The sequence below is a fragment of the Herpailurus yagouaroundi genome, unplaced genomic scaffold, assembly GCF_014898765.1.
Source record: "Herpailurus yagouaroundi ecotype Mexico unplaced genomic scaffold, PumYag 187, whole genome shotgun sequence".
Taxonomy (NCBI): Eukaryota; Metazoa; Chordata; class Mammalia; order Carnivora; family Felidae; genus Herpailurus; species Herpailurus yagouaroundi.
In genome coordinates, this window is record NW_024412418.1 from 2,428,351 (window position 1) to 2,446,868 (window position 18,518).

Here is an 18,518-nt window from a genome sequence, read left to right on the forward strand (position 1 = left end):
AATAAATACTGGGGTGCCTGGGTGGCTCAGTCGGTTAAGCATCCAACTTCAGCTCAGGTCACGATCTCACAGTGCATGAGTTCGAGCCCCATGTTAAGCTCTGTGCTGACAGCTCAGAGCCTGCAGCCTGCTTGGGATTCTGTCTCTCTCTCTCCCTCTGTCTCTCCCCCACTCAACGCTCTGTCTCTCTCTCTCAAAAATAAATGAACATGAAAAAACTTTTTCAATAAGAAAATAAACATTAAGGATAAATAAATCAATAAGCCTACAAGAGGATTTCTCAACCTTGGCACTATTGACATTTGGGGTTGGTAATTCTTCGCTGAGGGGGCTGTCCTGGGCACGGTGGCTATTTAGCACCCTTGGCCTCGGCCCATTAGCAGTTCCCGCCCCCCCCCCCCCCCCCCCACCCCCCCCCCCATGCAGAACTCCCTCTGGCTGAGAACCACCAGACTACATCAAGCCCATTTAAAAGTCAGTTCCCATGGGGCGCCTGGCTGACTCAGTTGGTTAAGTATCCGGCTCTTGATCTCAGGGTCATGAGTTCAAGCCTCCTTAAAAAAATAATAATAAGTAGAAGAAGAAGAAGAAATAAACGTCAGTTCCCAGGGCTTGTCATGCCGTTTTTGCTACATTCAGACTGTTAACGGGAAGGTGGTTTAGAATGCAGCCTCGGTCTGCGGCTCCAGACCGCCAACCTTGGAGCCCTGTGTCAGCTCTGAGCGGCTCTGTAGCAGCCAGGACGCAGAAATCCGCTCCTGCTGCAACCTGTGGAAAACCCCGGCGGAGGAGAAGCTGTGGGTGAACCCTGCCCTGCCTCCCCCCTGTGCTCACCTCATCTGGCGGGTGCCGGACTTTCTGCAGATACTTCTTGAGCACTTCCTCTGGGGTTTTACCTGTGGGGGGACAGGGTGGTCGGTGGGCCACCAAGACAGAGGTAAGGGATCAAAGGGCCTCATCAGGCTGGGCATGCGGAGAGGGGAGCCAGCAGCCAGGCTCAAAGCAGGCAGGGGGAGGAATTCATTCTGCAACCACATTTAAGAATCTGAAAGGGAATCGGCAGGAGGAGGAAGGAGCTAGGTGTCTGGGAAGGTGGGAGGTGTGCCTGCCTGTCTTTCCCTCCCGCAGTCTTTTTCCTGACAGTCCCCCCCCACCCCGCCCCAGGCCTGTTTTCACCAAACCCACTTTTTAACTGAGATGGGTGGTGTGGGGCTCTCTTCCGTGTAATCAAAGAGCCTGGGCATGCCCAAACGATGAGGCGAGGTAGCAGAAGACAGCACTGTGTAAACTGTTACGCGTTAAAAAAAAAAAAAAAATGAGGTAGGCTTATCACATGCTTTTTACAGTGTGCCGAGTACTGTCTCGGTCTGTAATGTGGTGTCAAAGTGATTTTATTTTCATGGGAAAGCAGGAAGCTATGCCCACAGCTTCCTTGGCCGCTGACGGTGCGGGAGACCAGCAGCAGGGAAGCATCCTGACAGGCTGCAGCGATTCTGGAATTTCTCTGGGGGCTGGACCTCTAGGAGGCAGCCCAGTCTGAAGGCAGAAGACAGGATGATACAACCTTAAAAGGGACCAGTTCCTCCCTGGGGACCCCTCTTAGCTTCTCTCAGCTTCTATTTTCTCACCTGTGAGATCAGGCAAAGCAAGAGTGCCCACTCAAAGGGCTGCTTTGACAATTAAAGAAGCTAATGGACGCATAGACCTTTAGCACTTTTCCAGCTAAGGGTCCAACGTGTGCTATTAATAATCACAGGAAGCGCGGGAAAGTGTGAAATCCTGTCATTTCCTATCAGACTATGAACAGGGCAATTGAGTTCATTTAAGCAGAGAACTTTTGATGGAGTAGAAAAGTAGGGCAAGGGTTTGAGGAAGCAGATCATGCAACCGCCAAAACCCAAGATGCAGGCCCTTCCTTCCCACCAGCCCGCTTCTAAGAATGAAGCTTCTGTTCATTGAGAGCCTCTTGCTTGCCAGGCCCTGGGCCCAGTTACAATATACATGAGATCTCACGGACCCTTCACAACAAGGTTGTAAGGTGGGGGCCTGGGGTGGCGGTCAAGACATTTAACAACCAACACCAGCAGCCAGAAAGACCGGCCGCAGAGCTGAGACAGGGCAGACACACATCTGGACCCCCTGGTGACGGGACTGTGCACAGGGAGGAAGGAGTGCCTGAAGGAAGGTTCGAATGGTCAGCCTAGGGGCTCTGGGGGGACACAGGGCAGTGGTCACTCCCTGTCATGGATGCGTTCTGGGGCACACCTGCCCCATACTTGTTGTCAGCATTTTTTACCCCATTGTAAAGGAAAGAAAAAGGGCTCTCTGCGGTCACATGACTTGGAAGTGTCACAGTCAGGACCGGAACCCAGGCTGTTCTGGCTCCAGGGCCACAGTGACAGTCCCCTGTATCGTATTTTATGCGTCACGTTTGGTGGTTCTGTGTCTCTATATTTCCGGACCGTGTTTTTGCACTTCTTAAGGTGCCTCCCTCTCACTCACACACAATCCACTTTGGTGCAATCAGCAGAACAGGGGTAGTTGGGCCCACTTAGCAGACGCAGAAACGAAGGCACAGAGGGTGAAGCCACGGGTATGACCTTGGGTGATGGCGGCAAAGCCACGGCCGAGGCCCACGCCTTTGACTCCCACACCCCCTAAGACAAGGAGGCTGATACCTTTCTTGGCCTGCTTTTTGGTGGTCTTGCGGCTCGTGTTGGAAACCCCCGGGATGGATTTGATTTCGCTCTTGCTGACCGGGGGCGGGTGGAGAACCAGCTTGGGTGGCCTGGTGAGGCACACGGGCAGCCCGGCTGCACTCATGAGAATCCCGGTGATTCCTGGAAGGGCAGGGCGTGAGCTCGGACTGCAGAGTTAGTTCCCAGCATCCCACCAACCGCCCTCCCCGGGAACCTGCCCCCCTGCTTCCCCCGGCACAAGCTCTCCTGACTCACTCAGCCTCCCCTGGCCCGCGCTGCCTGCCCCAGAAATGTGTGCGTTTGCTCCTCTCCAACAGAAGCTGTGCTTCTTCCCGCCCTCCCCACCCCGCTCCCAACATCCACATTTGCTTTCATTCAATTCTTTCTTTGCGGTAAATGCTCACCACCTCCTTGGCCCGAGCTTTCCTCTTCCCCGCCTGCCGTAAAGCAAGCGCTTACCTGCCAGGGCCGGATTAACAGGACTGGACCCATTGAGGTTCTTTACTGGCACAGTGGGGACCCTGTGGAAGGAAAGGGCAGACACATTACGGTTTTGACAAGTGGGGTGGGGTCGGAACCCCCAAAATCCCCTCACTGAGGGGTCCCTTTTCCGACAGAAACTCCTTATCTCTATTCAAGGCAGAGTCGGTTCTTAGCACCACAAGCAGGGAATGTTAACGTTCAAAATCTAAGTCCGACCATGTCACCCCTCCCCTCGGAACCCCCCAAATTCACAATGTCTCCTTAAGTCTCTCGAGGTCCCGGCAAAGCCCACACAGCTCCGCGTGACCTGCCAACGTCCCCCCCACCGTGCTCAACCCTCATCTTCCTGGTCTCCTCACATACCCCTCACCATTTTATCCTGCTCCATCTGGGCCACACTGCTGCCTCAGGGCCTTTGCCTATGTGGCTCCTTCTGCCTGAAATGCTCTCTCTGCCTCACCTCCTCCTACAGATCCTTTGGTCTCGGCTCACCTTTTTGTGAGGTTCCTGAGACCATCTCATTTAATACCAAGACCCACCCCTCCATCCCACCCCGGGACTCTCAAGCCCTCTTGCCTTACTCTCTTTCGTTTTTGTTTTGTTTCCCCCAGGGAACTGACGGTTTAAAAAAATTTTTTTAAGTTTATTTATTTTGAGAGAGAGAGAATGAGCGGGGGAGGCACAGAAAGAGAGGGAGACAGAATCCTAAGGAGGCTCTGGGCCGTAGCATGGAGCCTGACGCGGGGCTCAAACTCACGAACCGCGAGATCATCACCCGAGCCGACACCAAGAGTCGGAGGCTCAACCGACTGAGCCACTCAGGTGCCCTGGAACTGATGGTTTTTAAAAAATAAGCTGTTGCTTTACTCTCACCCCCTCCAGAATCAAAACTCCACACGGACAAATATCCTCACAGCCTGACACTAGCAGGCATTCAGTGAGTGTTTGTGGAGCGAATGAAAAATGGAGAGGCAAGTTCAAGCCCGGGTGGGTGTACCAAGTGGCTCCTGAGAAGCTTTTAAAAAGACAGAGCCCCAGGCCTGAATCAGAATTCCCATTGGGGGGGGGGAGGGGGCACGGAACCTGCATTTTCTCTTGCTTCTGGAGAGGACCCAGATAAGGTTGATCCCAGCCTGACATTGGGAAACCACTGCTCCAACAGCTGTTACCCCTCCTTTTCGCTGAGAAATCTAAATACCAGGCAAAGCCTCCTCCTCTTTCTGTCCTTCTCCCCAGAAACCCGAGCCAGGCTCTGGAGAGGAGTCCGCACAGCTGCCTGGAAAGGCGAGGCCTCCCACGACGCCAAATAGAAAAACATGGGGACACGTGGGGCTGGGTTGTGCGCCATCGCCCCTGCCACCCAGGCTTCCACAGATGGGCTTGGAGGGGGAAAGGGAGCTCGAGGACGTCCATGGACTAGGTCACAGATGACTCCAGGGGCCAGAGGGCCTGAGAAGCCAGTAGATCTGCTATGGGGGGTTGGGGGGTAGGGTGGTGCTGGGAATACAGGAGGGGAAGGGGCGTGTTCAGTTGTTTCTTTGCAGTGTTCGTTATTTGCTTACATGCTCATTCACACAGAGCCCTCCTTCCGGTTGGACTCGCCCCTAGAGCCTGCGGACACGGCGGTGAACAAGACAGCCTGTGGCCCTTCATCCGTGTGTGACCCTGAAGAGCCCACCTGGTACCAGGCACGGTTCTAACCGCTCACATCGCACAAATCCATCTAAGACTTCCAACAACCTCCACAGGAGGTGCCGTTATCATTAGCTCCAATTTAATGGGCAAGGAGGTTGAGGCACAGAGAGGGTGAGCAAACCCGATGGAGGTCACACAGCTAAGGATTCAAACCCAGGAAATCTGGCTCCGGAGCCCGCTGTTGTAGCCACTCGCCGTGCTGGGCTCTTGTGTCTCTGCGACCCCTCTGTCACCCCACGTGGCAGACAGAGGACATGGGGAACAAAGAGCGTGTGGAATAAATCTAGGACTACGAGAGAGGGGCTGGAATGGGGGGCCTCAAGGCTGAGGACAGGGTCTGCCTGTCCCCCACATGCCCACAGGGATGGGTGCTTCCCCGGCTACGCTGAGTCTTCCGGGGCCCCTGTCCCTTCCCCGGGATGATGACACATGCACCAGGGCTGTGGGAAGGATGTGAAAGAACACATGTGGGAGCGTTCGTGTCTCAACAGACCACCGCAGCCTACTTTCCACCCCCAGGATAAATCAAACCCGGATGGGGAGAGGGGAAAGCTGAATTCAACACAAAGGAAAGCTGGCCAAGAAGAGAGGCCCAGCCTTGCTTCTGGACTCTATGGCCTGCCCCCCAGGGCGAGGCACGGCACGGTGGACTGGAGTCAGGGAAACCAGACTGGAGCCCCAAACCTGCCAGTAACTCCTCACAACCTCACCTGTGAACCTGTGAGGGTCTGGAGTTAGCAGATGCCAGAGGGATGGACTTCTTGAAGATTCCCTGCCCCAATGCCTAAGAGCAAGGCAGCAGCCTAAGCCCTGGGTCCCCTGCGGGGACTGATTGGCCTCCCCACTGCTGGTCTGGAAAAGGAGTGAAGCAGTCTGGCGGCCTGTGTCTGTTCGCTGGCTCCCCACCAGGGGGCAACGCTCACAGCCCAGCCCTGGGCCTACCTTCCCCCCCCCGCCCCCGCGCCGCGCACCCCCCCCCCCCCCAATGCCCCCACCAGGAGATAAGTAGCTGTGATCTGGGTGACAAAAGCCACCTTTGTTCCCACAAACTGGACTGGCAGGTTTCCACACCCAATCTGGTTAACCAGGAAAGAGTCCCCCTAGCACACCCTGGGCAGCCCAGGGACCCAGGGACGGGGCCAGGTCTGAAGAGAGGGAGGGTCCATATGAGGACCCAGGACTCCCGGGAATACCGTGGTGGGGGGCCATGCCAGGAAAGGGAAAACTTGTCAGCAGGCTCTGGATGGTGGCAGTGGACTTGAGGAGGAAGAGATCTGCTGACAAAATACAGAAGGGTACAGTGGAAGGAGGCTTGCACAGGGGTCAGGAGACCTGCCTTCCAGCTTGGCACTGACCTTGTTCCTTTGGGAGAGCCCCATGGCCCCTCTGTACTTCAGTGACCACATCCAAGTTACCACACCCAAGAGCAGGGCCACCCTACATCTCTGTCCATGGGGTCCCTGTGAGGATTCAGGATCTAGGTCAAATACTCTATAAACCGGCCAGCCCCATGCAAATTGGGGGGTTGTTTACATTTTTGTTTCTCAACTGGAAGAGGAAGTCGGGCTTGATAAAGCCTTTTCCTGCTGGAATAGTCCAATTTTCTGATTCTTGAGGACACGGAGGGCAAAGTGCAAAGCGGAGCCCCGGGCAGTGCACAGGATTGTTGAGGTGGCAACACCTGATCAGCCCTCCCTCTCGGTGACTGGTTAAAATGAAAGCGGTGGAGGCGGCTGGCCGTGGAGGTGGCCCATGGAGTCCCCACTGGTCACACACCCCCCCCCCTCCACCATTCCCCTCCCCGCCGGTACATGCCTGAGCCCTCCTTCCAGAAATCAGCAGGCCAATCACTGGCATGCCTCTCACATCCTCCAGCTCGGCCAAAGCTGTCTGGCCTCAGCATCGGAAGACACCCCCTCCCCATTCTGCTGGGCTGTTCTCAGTTTCCATTTCTGTCCCTCACATATAAAACTAAGAAAAGACAAGAGCTGGCACGGTGGCAGAGAAGGGGGCTGATGGCAGGAGAAAAGCTCTGCAGATACCATGGTGAGAAACAGTGGGGTGTTTTTGGAGTTGTGAGCCAACCCAGGAATCCTCCTACAGGACAATGGTCTCGTCTCTCCAGCAACCGAAGTCTCGCTGGAGATAGAGAAGCCTCGATTCTGGAGGAGAGGGCCAGAGGGGCGACTCCCGCCCCCCACTACACAGCCCCCCTCTTTTCTCTTTACAAACCCCCTGCTTGTGTGTCTGAATAATTCACGGGGTCTTTTGTTCCCCCTCAAACCCTTCTCTTCAGCCCACCTCTCCCGCCCTCCCCGGTCTTCCTTTTTTCCGTGGGAAAGTTGCTTGAAGAGCTCACGGACAGGGAGGGCGGAGGGAAGGGGCCATTCCACGACAGAAGGTGGACGGCAATGCCAGACAAAGGGAATAAGCACGCTAATTAAATGGCCAAGAAAGACTGGAGGAGAAAATGGTGGTGGGGGTGAGGGTGGTGGTAAGAGGTGAAAAGGGAAGGGGCTGGAAGATAGAAGGGTAGGGCGGGGCCTCCCCTGTCAGGAAAACAGAGCGGAGAAAAAAGCGTGTTTCTATAGGCCTTTTGAAACAGCACTGCCCCGGACCTCCACTCCATTCTCCACTCCATTCTCCGGCTCCGATTCCGCTGGGCTGGCGGGCAGGGGGAATAGAGTGGAGATAAAGAGCTGTCGGCTTCCTCAGTGAGGTTTAAAGTGAGCAGGGCGTCCTTGCCCCCAATTATGGCACGAGGTCACTTGGCTTTTGCCAAGGGCGCCAGAAATGAGGTGGGGCGTTAGAGGCTGCTCAGCTTTGACTTCAGTTCGACTACACAGCACACATTCAATAGATACACATTAACAACAACAATAATAGCAGCTAATACTGACCAAACTCTTACTACTGCCGAGCGTTGGGCTAAATCCACACGCTGAGCACTGCCTTTAATCCTCATGACAGCCCTGATAAGGAAGGTACTATGACTGTCCCCACTTTCCAGAGGAGCAGGCTGAAGACAGAGGGTGCAAAACTTGCCCCAAGTTGCACATGAAGGAACTTGGGTTCCAGCCCGGGGCAGTCAGGTGCTGGAGGCTGGGTTTCTCATCCAGTATACGAGCCTCCCTCTGCCGCACAAATAATTACCCTGGTACTCTGTCAGAGGCCCCCAGGACGCTGCTGTGTGGCCTTGGGGAGAAACTGAGCAGTGGTGTGGTTTAGGTGCCCATTCCCCTCTACCAAATATTCTGCCAGTTCAGAAGGAGTCATGTGAAAACCCCACACATCTGACCTGCACTTGACCATTTATAAACTGCCTTCACATACGGCGAGGAGCTGAGCTTTAGCCAAAAGGACAGAGGACTAGAGGACTAAACCCTGGGCCCCAACCCCCACTCTGTGACACATGGGCCGTGTGGCCCTCCTTGGGAAGTGAATTCTGAGCCGCGTGCCCGAGCCTGATACTGGGTGCACCAGGTCAGAGAATGAGATAATACTGGCAGGTGCATCTGGTAAATTCTCCAGGGATGCACTCCCTTAGTGGAGGTTTCCACAAGGACTCCACAAGGCAGGCAAGGCAAGCATGAGGTTCCCCATTTCGCACACGAGGAAATTGGACCTTGCAGACTCTGGCTTAGCTTAGGCAGAGACCCGAGGGAAGGCCGGGCCTCTCCTTCCCCACTACACCTGCCTCTCCTTGTCTCCCAGCACTGAACCTCTGTGTGCAGATGGCCTCCCCTGGGCAGCCTGAATTTCCCACTTGGGTGTACAACCTCAGTCCAAACCACCCGGACAGTCTGGGGCTCAGGGGTCACAGGCAGGGCCAGGCCCCTCTGGAGGAAAGGAAGATGGGGCCGGCGTGAGAGGCCAATCTCACAAGAAATCGGGAGCTGGCAGGCAAAGGCCGTGGGCACCATGTGGACCTGGGTCTCCCCCGTTTGACGATTAGGGGGACCAAGAAGATCATAAAAAGCAGTGATCACAGAACCGACAACACTGGGCTGTCACGGGAAGAATTGAGACAACGCACGGAAGGTGCCTGGCACACATAGTAAGTGCTTACTAAATGTGGGCTCTTAGCTCCAAACTGGAGTTCCAGAGAGACCAGAGGAAAGGAGCTAAGTCTCATCCGGCACCTGCTGTATGCCGGGCATTGTGACAGAGAAGCAGGATGGCAGTCGGAAAAGAGTCTGGCTCTGGCATCAGCCTTCCTGAAGTTTGAATTTTGGTCTCAGCCAATGATTAGTTCTCTGCCCTTGAGCGAGGGAACCTCTGATTTCTTCCTGGGTAAAAGGGGATCCAAATGCCTACTTCAAAGAGTTTCTGTAATCGGGACACCTGGGTGGCTCAGTCGGTTGACCATCCGACTTCAGCTCAGGTCATGATCTCACAGTCTGTGAGTTCGAGCCCCGCATCCAGCTCTGTGCTGACAGCTCAGAGTCTGGAGCCTACTTGGGATTCTCTCTCTCTCCCTCTCTCTCTCTCGGCCCCTCCCCTGCTCACATTCTGTCTCTGTCTCTCAAAAATAAATACATGGTAAAAACAAAACAAAACAAACAAAAAAAAAAGAGTTGCTGTAAGGATTCAATGAGGTGATAAAGCCCCCAACCTAGATCCTGGTGGGAGCCCCCTTAATACTGCCTGTTAGGACATGGTGTGCATAACCTTCAACCCTCAGCAGTGACCCTAACGGGGAGGATTATCGAAGGCATTTACGGAGGAGGAAGTTAGGACTCTGGGATGTTAGGCACGTGTCCCAAATCACACAGCTGTGGCAGCGTCTCCATTAGAAGCCAGATCCGGTGGACCCCAAAGGCCAAGCCCACCCTTACCCACCACACCGTGCTTGCCTTCCACCTGCAGCCGGAGGCTCAGGACAAGAGGACAGGGAGCTTAAGTCCTGGCAGGCAGCCCCCTTTCACCTCTGGCCCAGGTCAGTCGGGTCTGTGCCCTAAACGCTCACAGGCATCAGGTGAAAGTACCTACCCAGAGGCGATCAGCACCCGGGACTGGGCGATGGCCAGTCGCTGCAGGTTGGTCCGATTTAAGGTCGCCAGGGCCACCCTTCCCGTCTTGCCGTTGGCTCCGGGGGGGCTGGCAGGAGAGCCCATGGTCACTCCAGCCGGCGTGCCGGAGGCCTGTCGCCGGATCGCCTGCGACGGGACGGGCTTCACCGGGCCTCGGATGGTGCCCGTGCTGTCCAGCGGCTTGGCCGCAGGGCCTGGTGGGGGGGGCAGCCTGGCCGCCCCAGACGGGGGCATGTGCTTGCGGGCGGCCGGGGGCTGCAGCGGCCCCGCGCTCCCCCCGTTGGCCACGGCGGCCTTGACGCTCATCACCAGGACGCACTGTGGGCAGGAGCAGGGCGGGGCCGCGGGCGAGGCGGCCGACGCGGGGCTGGCCGGCCAGGACTGGGCCTTGGGCAGGGCGCCCGTGACCATGGGGTAGACGAGATCCAGGCGCCGGCGGACGCGGCGTTGGCGCTGCGTCTGCCGGTTGATCTGGCCCATGGTGCTGAAGTCGATGACGTAGCTGAAGCCGACAGAAGTGAGGTCGATCCAGGGGTGCTGCTTCTCGTAGGCGTGCTGGATGGTGATGCCCACCTCCATGTCGTAGGGCGTCCAAGAGCCGTTGTCATTCTGCCACTCCCACACCACGCCCTTCCCGGGCGCCGAGGACGGGTCGTAGTAGTTGCGGCGAACTGGGCGCAGGGTCCCTGGCAGAGGGGGACGGAGCACAGGGTAGGGGTCAGCAGGGAATGAAACCGGATTTGGTTAGTCCCGGCGGGCACTGGGCTGCCTGTTGGGGTATCAGCTTTGAGGTGGGGTGGCAGCATCTGAGTGACGGCGTGAAGGGTGTGGGGTTAGTGTGGGGTACCAGAAAAATGCACCTGCCGGTTTGCAGTCCCGAGACCTTGGTTTGCAGCCAAATTCATTCACTTCCCAGTTTACGTAGAAATCCCCAACATCCTTTCCTTCCCGGAGAAACAAGGACTCCTTTGCAGAGTTTTTGTGAAAATAAATGCGATCTGCTTATTCATCTAACAAACAAATACGTATTGGAATATGGATGCCACGTCCTGGATCTCTCCTGCGCCCTGCAATTTGCACTAAGGCCCATAAAGCCCTTGACACACAGTAGGCGCTCAGAAATAGCCTGTCACTTGTCCCCTACCCTGCAAATGCCCCTGCCCGGAGGGTTATGAGGAAAAGAACAAAGAGTCAGGATAGCCTAGAGGGCAGAGGAAGAAGGTGAGACCCCCAGGAAGCCAGCCCAGCCTGGTGGAGTGAGAGCTCCCTCTCTGTCCCTTTAAGGGTGCAGCAGAAACAAAAATAGAAAATCAGGTTGCCAGAACTCTTACACTTTCGAGCATTAAATCTTCTATCAAAACAGTAATAATGATCATGATTATTTTCTATTTCTCTAACACTTTTCTTTCCCAAAGCTCAAGCCATCCTAAAGATAGGATTGTCTTGATTTTTAGTCTCACTGGGGGAAGGGAGAGCAGGGAAGAGGCCAGGATTATTTCAGGGAAGCCGTACAGAAGAAATGAACCTACAGGTTCAAAGGGACTCGAAGGAAAAGGAAGTCTATAACTGTTGCCTCTTTCTCCCCGACCCACCCTAGGACTGAATTCAGACTCATGCCCAATCAGGGCTCATTTCATGGCTATCAACATCAAGGCCGAAGATGCCTGGGTCAAGGCAGGGTGAGGGGACCTGGGAGGGCTCCAAGAGTGCCCGAATCTCGCATCTGTCAGCTTAGGCCTTATCCATCAGTGGTGGGAAAAAGCTCCCCTTTACAGGCCTCTGACCCATCCCCTCCTCCAACCCAGAGGGAGACACCAAGGCCGGGGACAGAATTCCATTCAAGGGGGGAAGAAAAGGAACAATGTCTATTCAGTCCTTTTCCAGGGTCATAACCCGCCCCCCACCCCAACTCCAAGCCCCTTAATGACCCAAAACATCAACATTCAGAGGCAGGAGGGTGAAGAAAACAATCCCCTATTCAGCACCAGGACGCTGCTGGGGGATCTGGGGAGGGGGGAGCGGGATGGGAGGAAGAGAGGAGGAAGAAGGGGGGTGGGCAGTAGTTCCCCGGTTTGCCTCCATTTCCTTCGTAAGTAGCCAGCTCACTGGGGGACAAAGAGCACAGGCTCTGGGTCCAACAGCAGAGGCTCTGTCCCTTCCAGCTGTGCGACTGAGCCTCAGTTTCCTCGTCTGCATCTGCCTGGGTCCTGGGGAGCTACTTCAAAGGGTGGATTTGAGGATTAAAGGAAGGAATGAATAGAAGGGGCTGAAATCGCACCTGCCCCATGCCAAGAGCTCACTAAAAGTTGGTTGATTATCATTGTAATTTATTTTCTATTATATGTCCAAGCGGGATGGAGAAGTCATGGTAAGTTTAGTTCAGAGGATATCTGTGGGGTGTGGGGTGTGTGTGTGTGGGGGGGGGAGTTTGCATACAACCCCTTATACAATCTTTCTTATTTAGAAAGCCCCTATCTCATCCCATATGATCAATGAAACGAAGGAAATGAAGTTTCGAGAGCTTAAATGACCCTATTCTATCTTCTCTCCAGCGAAGCGGGGGCAATTCACGTGTCCGATTCTCACAAATATGCTTAAGAGGCTTTTTTTTTTTTTTTACAACAGTGGTATCAATCCCAATAGCTGTGGCTCTCCCATACCCTTCCAGGTTTATGTCCCCCCACCCCCAACCGCCCCCATGCTCCTGGACTCCAGGCAGACGCATGGCCTTTTATCGTCCTGCACTCCCTCACAGGTCTCTGACCCCCTCCCCTACTACTCCCCAGGTCCCGTGCACGGAAATGCCCTCCTTTGCCATTTCTACCTATCGAGACTGTCCTCATTTGGGTCCTGTGCCATTTGCCATCCGTTTCCTGAAATGCTCTCCCAGCCCAGGCCCCCCTCAGGAGGTCTGGGGTGCAGATCTGCCTGTGCCCCATGTGGACCAGGGTCTTGGCGTTTTTTCCTACGGTGCCTCGAGTGCAGGCAGAGTCGCAACCCTCCAGCTCTGCTCTGGCGCCCAAGGCGGCAGTAATGAGGACTCCACAAAGGCACGGTAGACTTCTGGCTACTTCGGCATTTAGTCATTTGTCACATGTTGCCGGGTCCCCACTGGCTGCCTTGGGGAATGCAGGCACTACTCAAACAGCTTACAGTCTAAAACTAGACAAGGGGGGCGAACGACTATTTATGAGGCCGAATGTGCCCGGGAAGGGTGCCAACAAAATGCACGTGGGCTGAGGAAACCTGCCCACATCCCCTCTGTGCGTGAATCCCTTCCGTGCGCTCCCCTTAGGATAAACCTGACCCTCTCCACTCCCTCCCATCTCTGCAGCCGCCTCACACCCTAATAACTCTGCTTACATTTCTGCCACACTGGCCCTTCCAGTCCCTCCCCACTGCCATGTTTCTCCTCGCCGGGCCTTTGCACAATGCTGGACTCCCCCCCGCCCCACAAGGCACTCTGGCATCCTCTTTGCTGCCCGTAGTTCAGATTTCCGCTCCTTTCCTCCAGGAAACTTCTCTGGACTGCCCTGACCATATCAGATTCTCATTCTTGCCTTTTTTTTGCAGCATTTATCTTGATGTGCAGTTACACATTTGCTGGTGTGGTTAATTTGGTAAATGTCTGTATCTCTTCACCGGACTAGGTGTTTGCGCGTGGTTTCGCCCCCCCCCCCATGCCCAACATTTCCTAGGGGCTCCATAAATACCGACCGGATAAAGGAAGCAATGATGGTTCGGAGGACATTTCAAGAAACGGATGAGGCTTGAATGAGAAGGAGAATTTCAACAGGCGAAAGTGGCAAAGAAGGGCGTTGCAGTAGAAGGGACTTTGTGAATAGTTCGGGGAGGGGGTGTCAGAGAACTCTGATGCAGGAGGATAAAAGGGACATCCGTTCATCAGGAATTGAGGAAGATACAAGGCAGAGAGGAAGATAAACCTGGAAAGTTATGTCAGAGCCAAGGCTTAGACAGTCTGGAACGCCAGGCTGTGAAGGTTTTATTTGTAGGCAATGAGGAGCCAGTGAAGTCTGTGACGCAGAGAAGTGACAAGACCAGAGTTGCTCTGCTAATGAGTTCCAAGTGAGAAGTAATGAGGGTATGGGCAGTGGAGACGAAAAGGAGGTGACAGACTGGAGGGACCCTGCAGAGAAGAAATGGGTAGGAAGTGACCATGAGTAGCTGAATTCAATGCTTTCCAAGAGAGTTTCCAGAATCACCGGCTTCAGAATCTCCTGGGGGTACTTAACACCTTCTAGTGTACCCACTGGCTGCCATGAGGAATCACCAGCATCTCCAGGGCCTGGGCCTGGGCATCTGCATGCAAACAACCATCCCGGATCTTCATCATGCACACTAATTTCAACAGCTGGCCACACGGTCTACATTGCCTTACACACTGGGCACGAGAACAACACTGTGACAGAGTCAAAGAATCCTGAGGTCTCGACCACGGGCAAAGGGTAAAATGGGGACACCATTTGCCGGCAGAGGGGTTTCAAGAGGAAGAGCCAGTTTTTGGAGGGAAAGACGCTGAGTTCAGTTCAGCCCCAGCAGGTTATTTAGAGACAGAAGGCAGACTTCAGAACCAACGCCGTGGTAAAAAAGAATTTCATCGCGGGATTTCGTGTCTCTGATTATTTTCAGAGTCCGCTCTGTCTGGAATGTGCTAGTCCCGGCCTCCTCTATAGTCAGGCCCACGAACTAGACGATCTGAGAAATCCATTTAGTCCTTGAGTGCAGTGACCCAAAGAAAAGGCCGCTAATGGGATAGGAATAAAGAATGTTCATAAACCAAGCGGGGAGAAAGAGAGGGAAGATCAGTTTTTCCTGGCAGCTCAGACACCTGCATTCCGAAGCACCGGAGATGTTTTGGCTCCTGGGAAAAGGGAGAAACACCTTCCAGGCATGAGCCAGTCTCGAAGGCACTTTACCCGCATCTGTACATCGCTGTGTCAGAGAGATCCCGGGCCTCTCCCACAAGCGCCCCACAGCCCCACTGGAATGTCCTGTGGGGGCAAAGCCCTGGAAGTTTCGCCATTTGCTACATCCCACATGCCCGGAACAGCGCCTGCATGAAGTAGGCGCTCCAGAAGCGTTCACTGATGACAGAGTAGAGCGTGGGACACTTCATTTGGAATCTCAGCTCTGCCATGGACTAGCCGTAAAACTCAGAGCAACTTAGTCTCTTCCAGATTGTTTCCTTTCCTATAAAATGGGGACAATAGGTCCTTCCTAAGATCACTGTGAGGATCAAACAAGACAATGTGTGTGTGCAAGGGGCCTGGGGCATCCCCCATATTGTATCGATCACGACACCTGCCTCTTCCGCTCCGGTGCTCACACAGGGCAGAGGGTATTGTGGGGCCCAAAGAATCAGCTTCTGTCAAAACCTGTCATCTCTCTCCATCTGACCTTTGTCACCACATTAAAGACACAGAAAAGGCAAAAGTTGCAGAGAACACTCTTGAGCTGGGAAGGAGGCTCCCTCACACCAGGCCAGTTCCAAGCAGCATCCTCACAGGTGCGGGGGCCAAACCCATTCACCTGCCCATCTGAATGATGACAGGAAAGGAGCCAGGGGACTCTCAAGGCTGCTCTTCCTTCTACAGAGAAAAAAACGTGGACCGAGCAGCTAAGGGACTTGCTCAAGGTCACACAGAAGCCAGCGAGGCTGGGGTGACAGCCTGAGTCACTCTCCCCACTCACAGCCCGGACTCCCCACGTCCTGCTGCTGGAGCCCTGGAGGTGGTGGCAATCAGGTGTCCCGGAAGATACAAGGGACGGCGATGCTGAAGGACAGCACTCCAGTCACTTGCCTGTGACAGAAAAGGTGAGCCCCATCAAGGCAAATGACCGTACAGGCACAGGGCCCAAGCAAGGCTCTGGAAGCAGCCAAGACTGTCACCTCTACCTCGCTTCATCTCCTCCCTTCTTCCAGATTTCCTAGCCGGAAACACGGAAACACGGAAACACGATGGCCAGAGACCAGCAGAGTGCAAATAAGCTGGAACCCAGAGGCCGTGTGGGGAGGAAGGGCCCGGGGCAAACAAAGGCGGCAGAGGGCCATGTACCCTCCCGGCCATCTCCCTGGAGACGGGGTGGGTGAGGCTGGAGCCCAGGGGAGCCGAGGGTCTGAGGCCTCACTTGCAGCAAGCCAGGCAACTTGTGAAAAAAAACAAAGCTCCCATGTCAGGAAATGTCCCCACATAGAGGAGGCAAGAAAAAAAAAAAAAAAAAAAACAAAAAGGACTCAGTCTCTAGGCAGGGGGACTTCCAGCTCTTCTTTGTTTCTGGGGATGTTTCTGGTTCCCAGCTTCAAACCGTGGCTTGGGGATGGCGGGTAATTTAATTAAACATTGCCAGGGCTTGGCTGAGGTTGCCTGGGCGCCCGCAGTCTGAAGTTCCTACCCTGTCATGGCCTCATCAATGAGCTACATTGAGAGGAGCTGCGTGTCTGTTGGTGGAGAAGGGAGAGGAGGGGGTTCCAAGCCCAGAAGCCCAGAGATTCTATTCTGCTTTGACAAGCTCCTTGACAGCCCAGCATTCCTGGGAATTCAGCCCAGTGCCTCCAGCAGCCAGCGCAGGGCCTGGCACCGGGAGGAAGGCCGTCGGGATCATTCATCGACTGACCATTAGAAGCAGCCTGAGTCGTGAGCCTCTAAGACAGGCAAGAATGTAAAACTCACCCCGAGGCAGTCTTTAAAATGATCCGGGCTACTAGCTCTCTGCCTCTGGTCTAAAATCTGAGAAGCCCCAGCCTCGGACTGAACTGCTAACCACCAGGCCATGGTCAGCCTGTCTTCAGGGAAGGGTGGCCGGACCTGGGAGGGGGACACGGCTTCCGTCCCTTAACCCAGTTTTCTCCATAATTTCACATCTGATGGTAGAAAGGGCGTTTCAAGCCATGACTCTTCATTCCCCTCTTTAAGATACCCCTAAACACTGATTAAATTCACTCCTACCCAAATGTGGGACAGGGGCTGGGACAAGCATGTCACCAGGGTGTTTCTCTCTATGCTGCAGAGATTTAGTCTGAAATAGAGAAGCTAACACCTGCCTGTTTATTCTGAGTAGGACTGGAATTCTGGGTCAGGTGTCTTAACTGCTAATCGCCCAGGTCCCACTTCCGGGGCTCAGCGCACCAACCCCCCCTCCTCCCCGCCCCCCAACAGTCGGCTGCCTCCACCCTCACTTCCACAACCTTTACCCCAATTGCCCAGTTACATTCTCTTCCCTCCCCTTGGCCACATTTAATCCTCTTTCTCAATCTCCTAACATTCCTCCCCATTCCCTCCTCCCTCCCAGTGTCTCTCAGTTCCACCTCCCTGCCTTTCCCACCACCGGGGTTTAAGCGAGCCCCTCCAGATGCTAACACTTCTGGAATCCTTTCCCCAGAAGGCTTTACTCAGTTGGCCGGTGTCTGCAAAGTCCCTGGCAAAGAAGCCATTGGGAGTTAGGACTGAAGACGGGGACGCAAGGGTGGAAAGACACCCCTTTCCCATGACAATCCTAATTAGCACACAGGATGTGGGGGCTTTCCAAGGAGGCTGGGATGCCCTGCTCAAGCAGCTGTTCTCTGATCCCCTGGGACTCCCCCCCCTCCCCATCCTCTCTAGCCCCTCCCCACCGCACCTGCTTCACCAGGCTCCTGGGTCACAATCTCCGGAAAGCCGGGCCAGAATTCCAGAAACAACCTCCCACCCCCAAGACAAGAAGACAGAGGCTCCTGGAGAGGAGGCAGACTTGTCCCAGGTCCTCAGTTAAGCCTGGACACCCGGAGCCGAGCAAAGTCAAGCAGCTGGGTCCTGCCCCTCCCACCACTGACCCACCACCCTGAGCCCCTCTTCTTTGCTCTGACCTGCAAAGCCTGGTCAGGGGGGAAGTGGGATTGTGGTGGCCACAGTGGCAACCTGATTCTCACGAAAAGATGAGGGGGTTAGTGCTCTGGAAGACCAGCGTGTCAGTTTCAGGAGGAAGCTTGGGGACCCTTTCTCCTTAGGAATCCACCTCCTCCTACGCGGACAAAGGGAGCGGCTTTCCTGCCAGGCATTCCGGAGCCGCGGCCCTCCCCCTCCTCTCTCCATCTGCTCTGGCCTGTTGCTTCAAGCACTTGGAGTGCACAGGCGGTACTGGCCAATGCCACAGCATCCGGGGTGTTTCATGTCCTGGAATCCCCCAGCAGCTCCAGGCTCTCCTCCCAGGGCGCCCGCCCTTCCCCTGCTAGACCACAGCGAATGCCTCCAGGGAACCCCTTCTTCCTTCCCCCCAGCCCCCCTCCCCCCCGCAGGACCCAGCTGCGGGAAGGCAACCCACAGAAGGCAACCCACACAGAAGGGGCAGAGGCAGTAAGGTGGGTGGTGAGGGGGACAGGTGGCGGCCCCGTGGGTGCCTGAGGCAAAGCAGGGTCAGCCAACGTGTGAGGATGCAGGAAACCTTTCCCAGCGGCTGGGATTGCATGTGGGCTGGGCCGGCCCTGGAATTTCTACATCGGAGGACTTGGGGCCACCAAGCGCTTAAAGGGGGGCGCGAGATGGGACGGGGGGGGGACGGTTCTTAGGGGCTCGGTTGAAGCTCGATTTGCACAAGCAGAACACGGATACTA

The 18,518-nt window shown here is 55.1% G+C and overlaps 1 protein-coding gene across 2 annotated transcripts in view; it reads right to left on the bottom strand.

Annotated features, from left to right (window-relative positions):
- Positions 1-18,518, bottom strand: part of DTX4 (deltex E3 ubiquitin ligase 4) — a 43,152-nt gene that overhangs the window by 19,075 nt on the left and 5,559 nt on the right. The window contains exons 1-5 of one of the 2 annotated variants that reach the window (XM_040495055.1): positions 10,771-10,892; positions 9,870-10,596; positions 3,159-3,220; positions 2,679-2,840; positions 835-896 (exon numbers count right to left, since the gene is read on the bottom strand). In XM_040495055.1, coding sequence (XP_040350989.1) covers positions 835-896; positions 2,679-2,840; positions 3,159-3,220; positions 9,870-10,489 — 906 coding nt within the window. In that variant the 5' untranslated portion in view covers positions 10,490-10,596; positions 10,771-10,892. Of the gene's footprint in view, positions 1-834; positions 897-2,678; positions 2,841-3,158; positions 3,221-9,869; positions 10,597-10,770; positions 10,893-18,518 lie in introns of those variants that run through there. The other variant, XM_040495054.1, reaches the window with a different exon arrangement.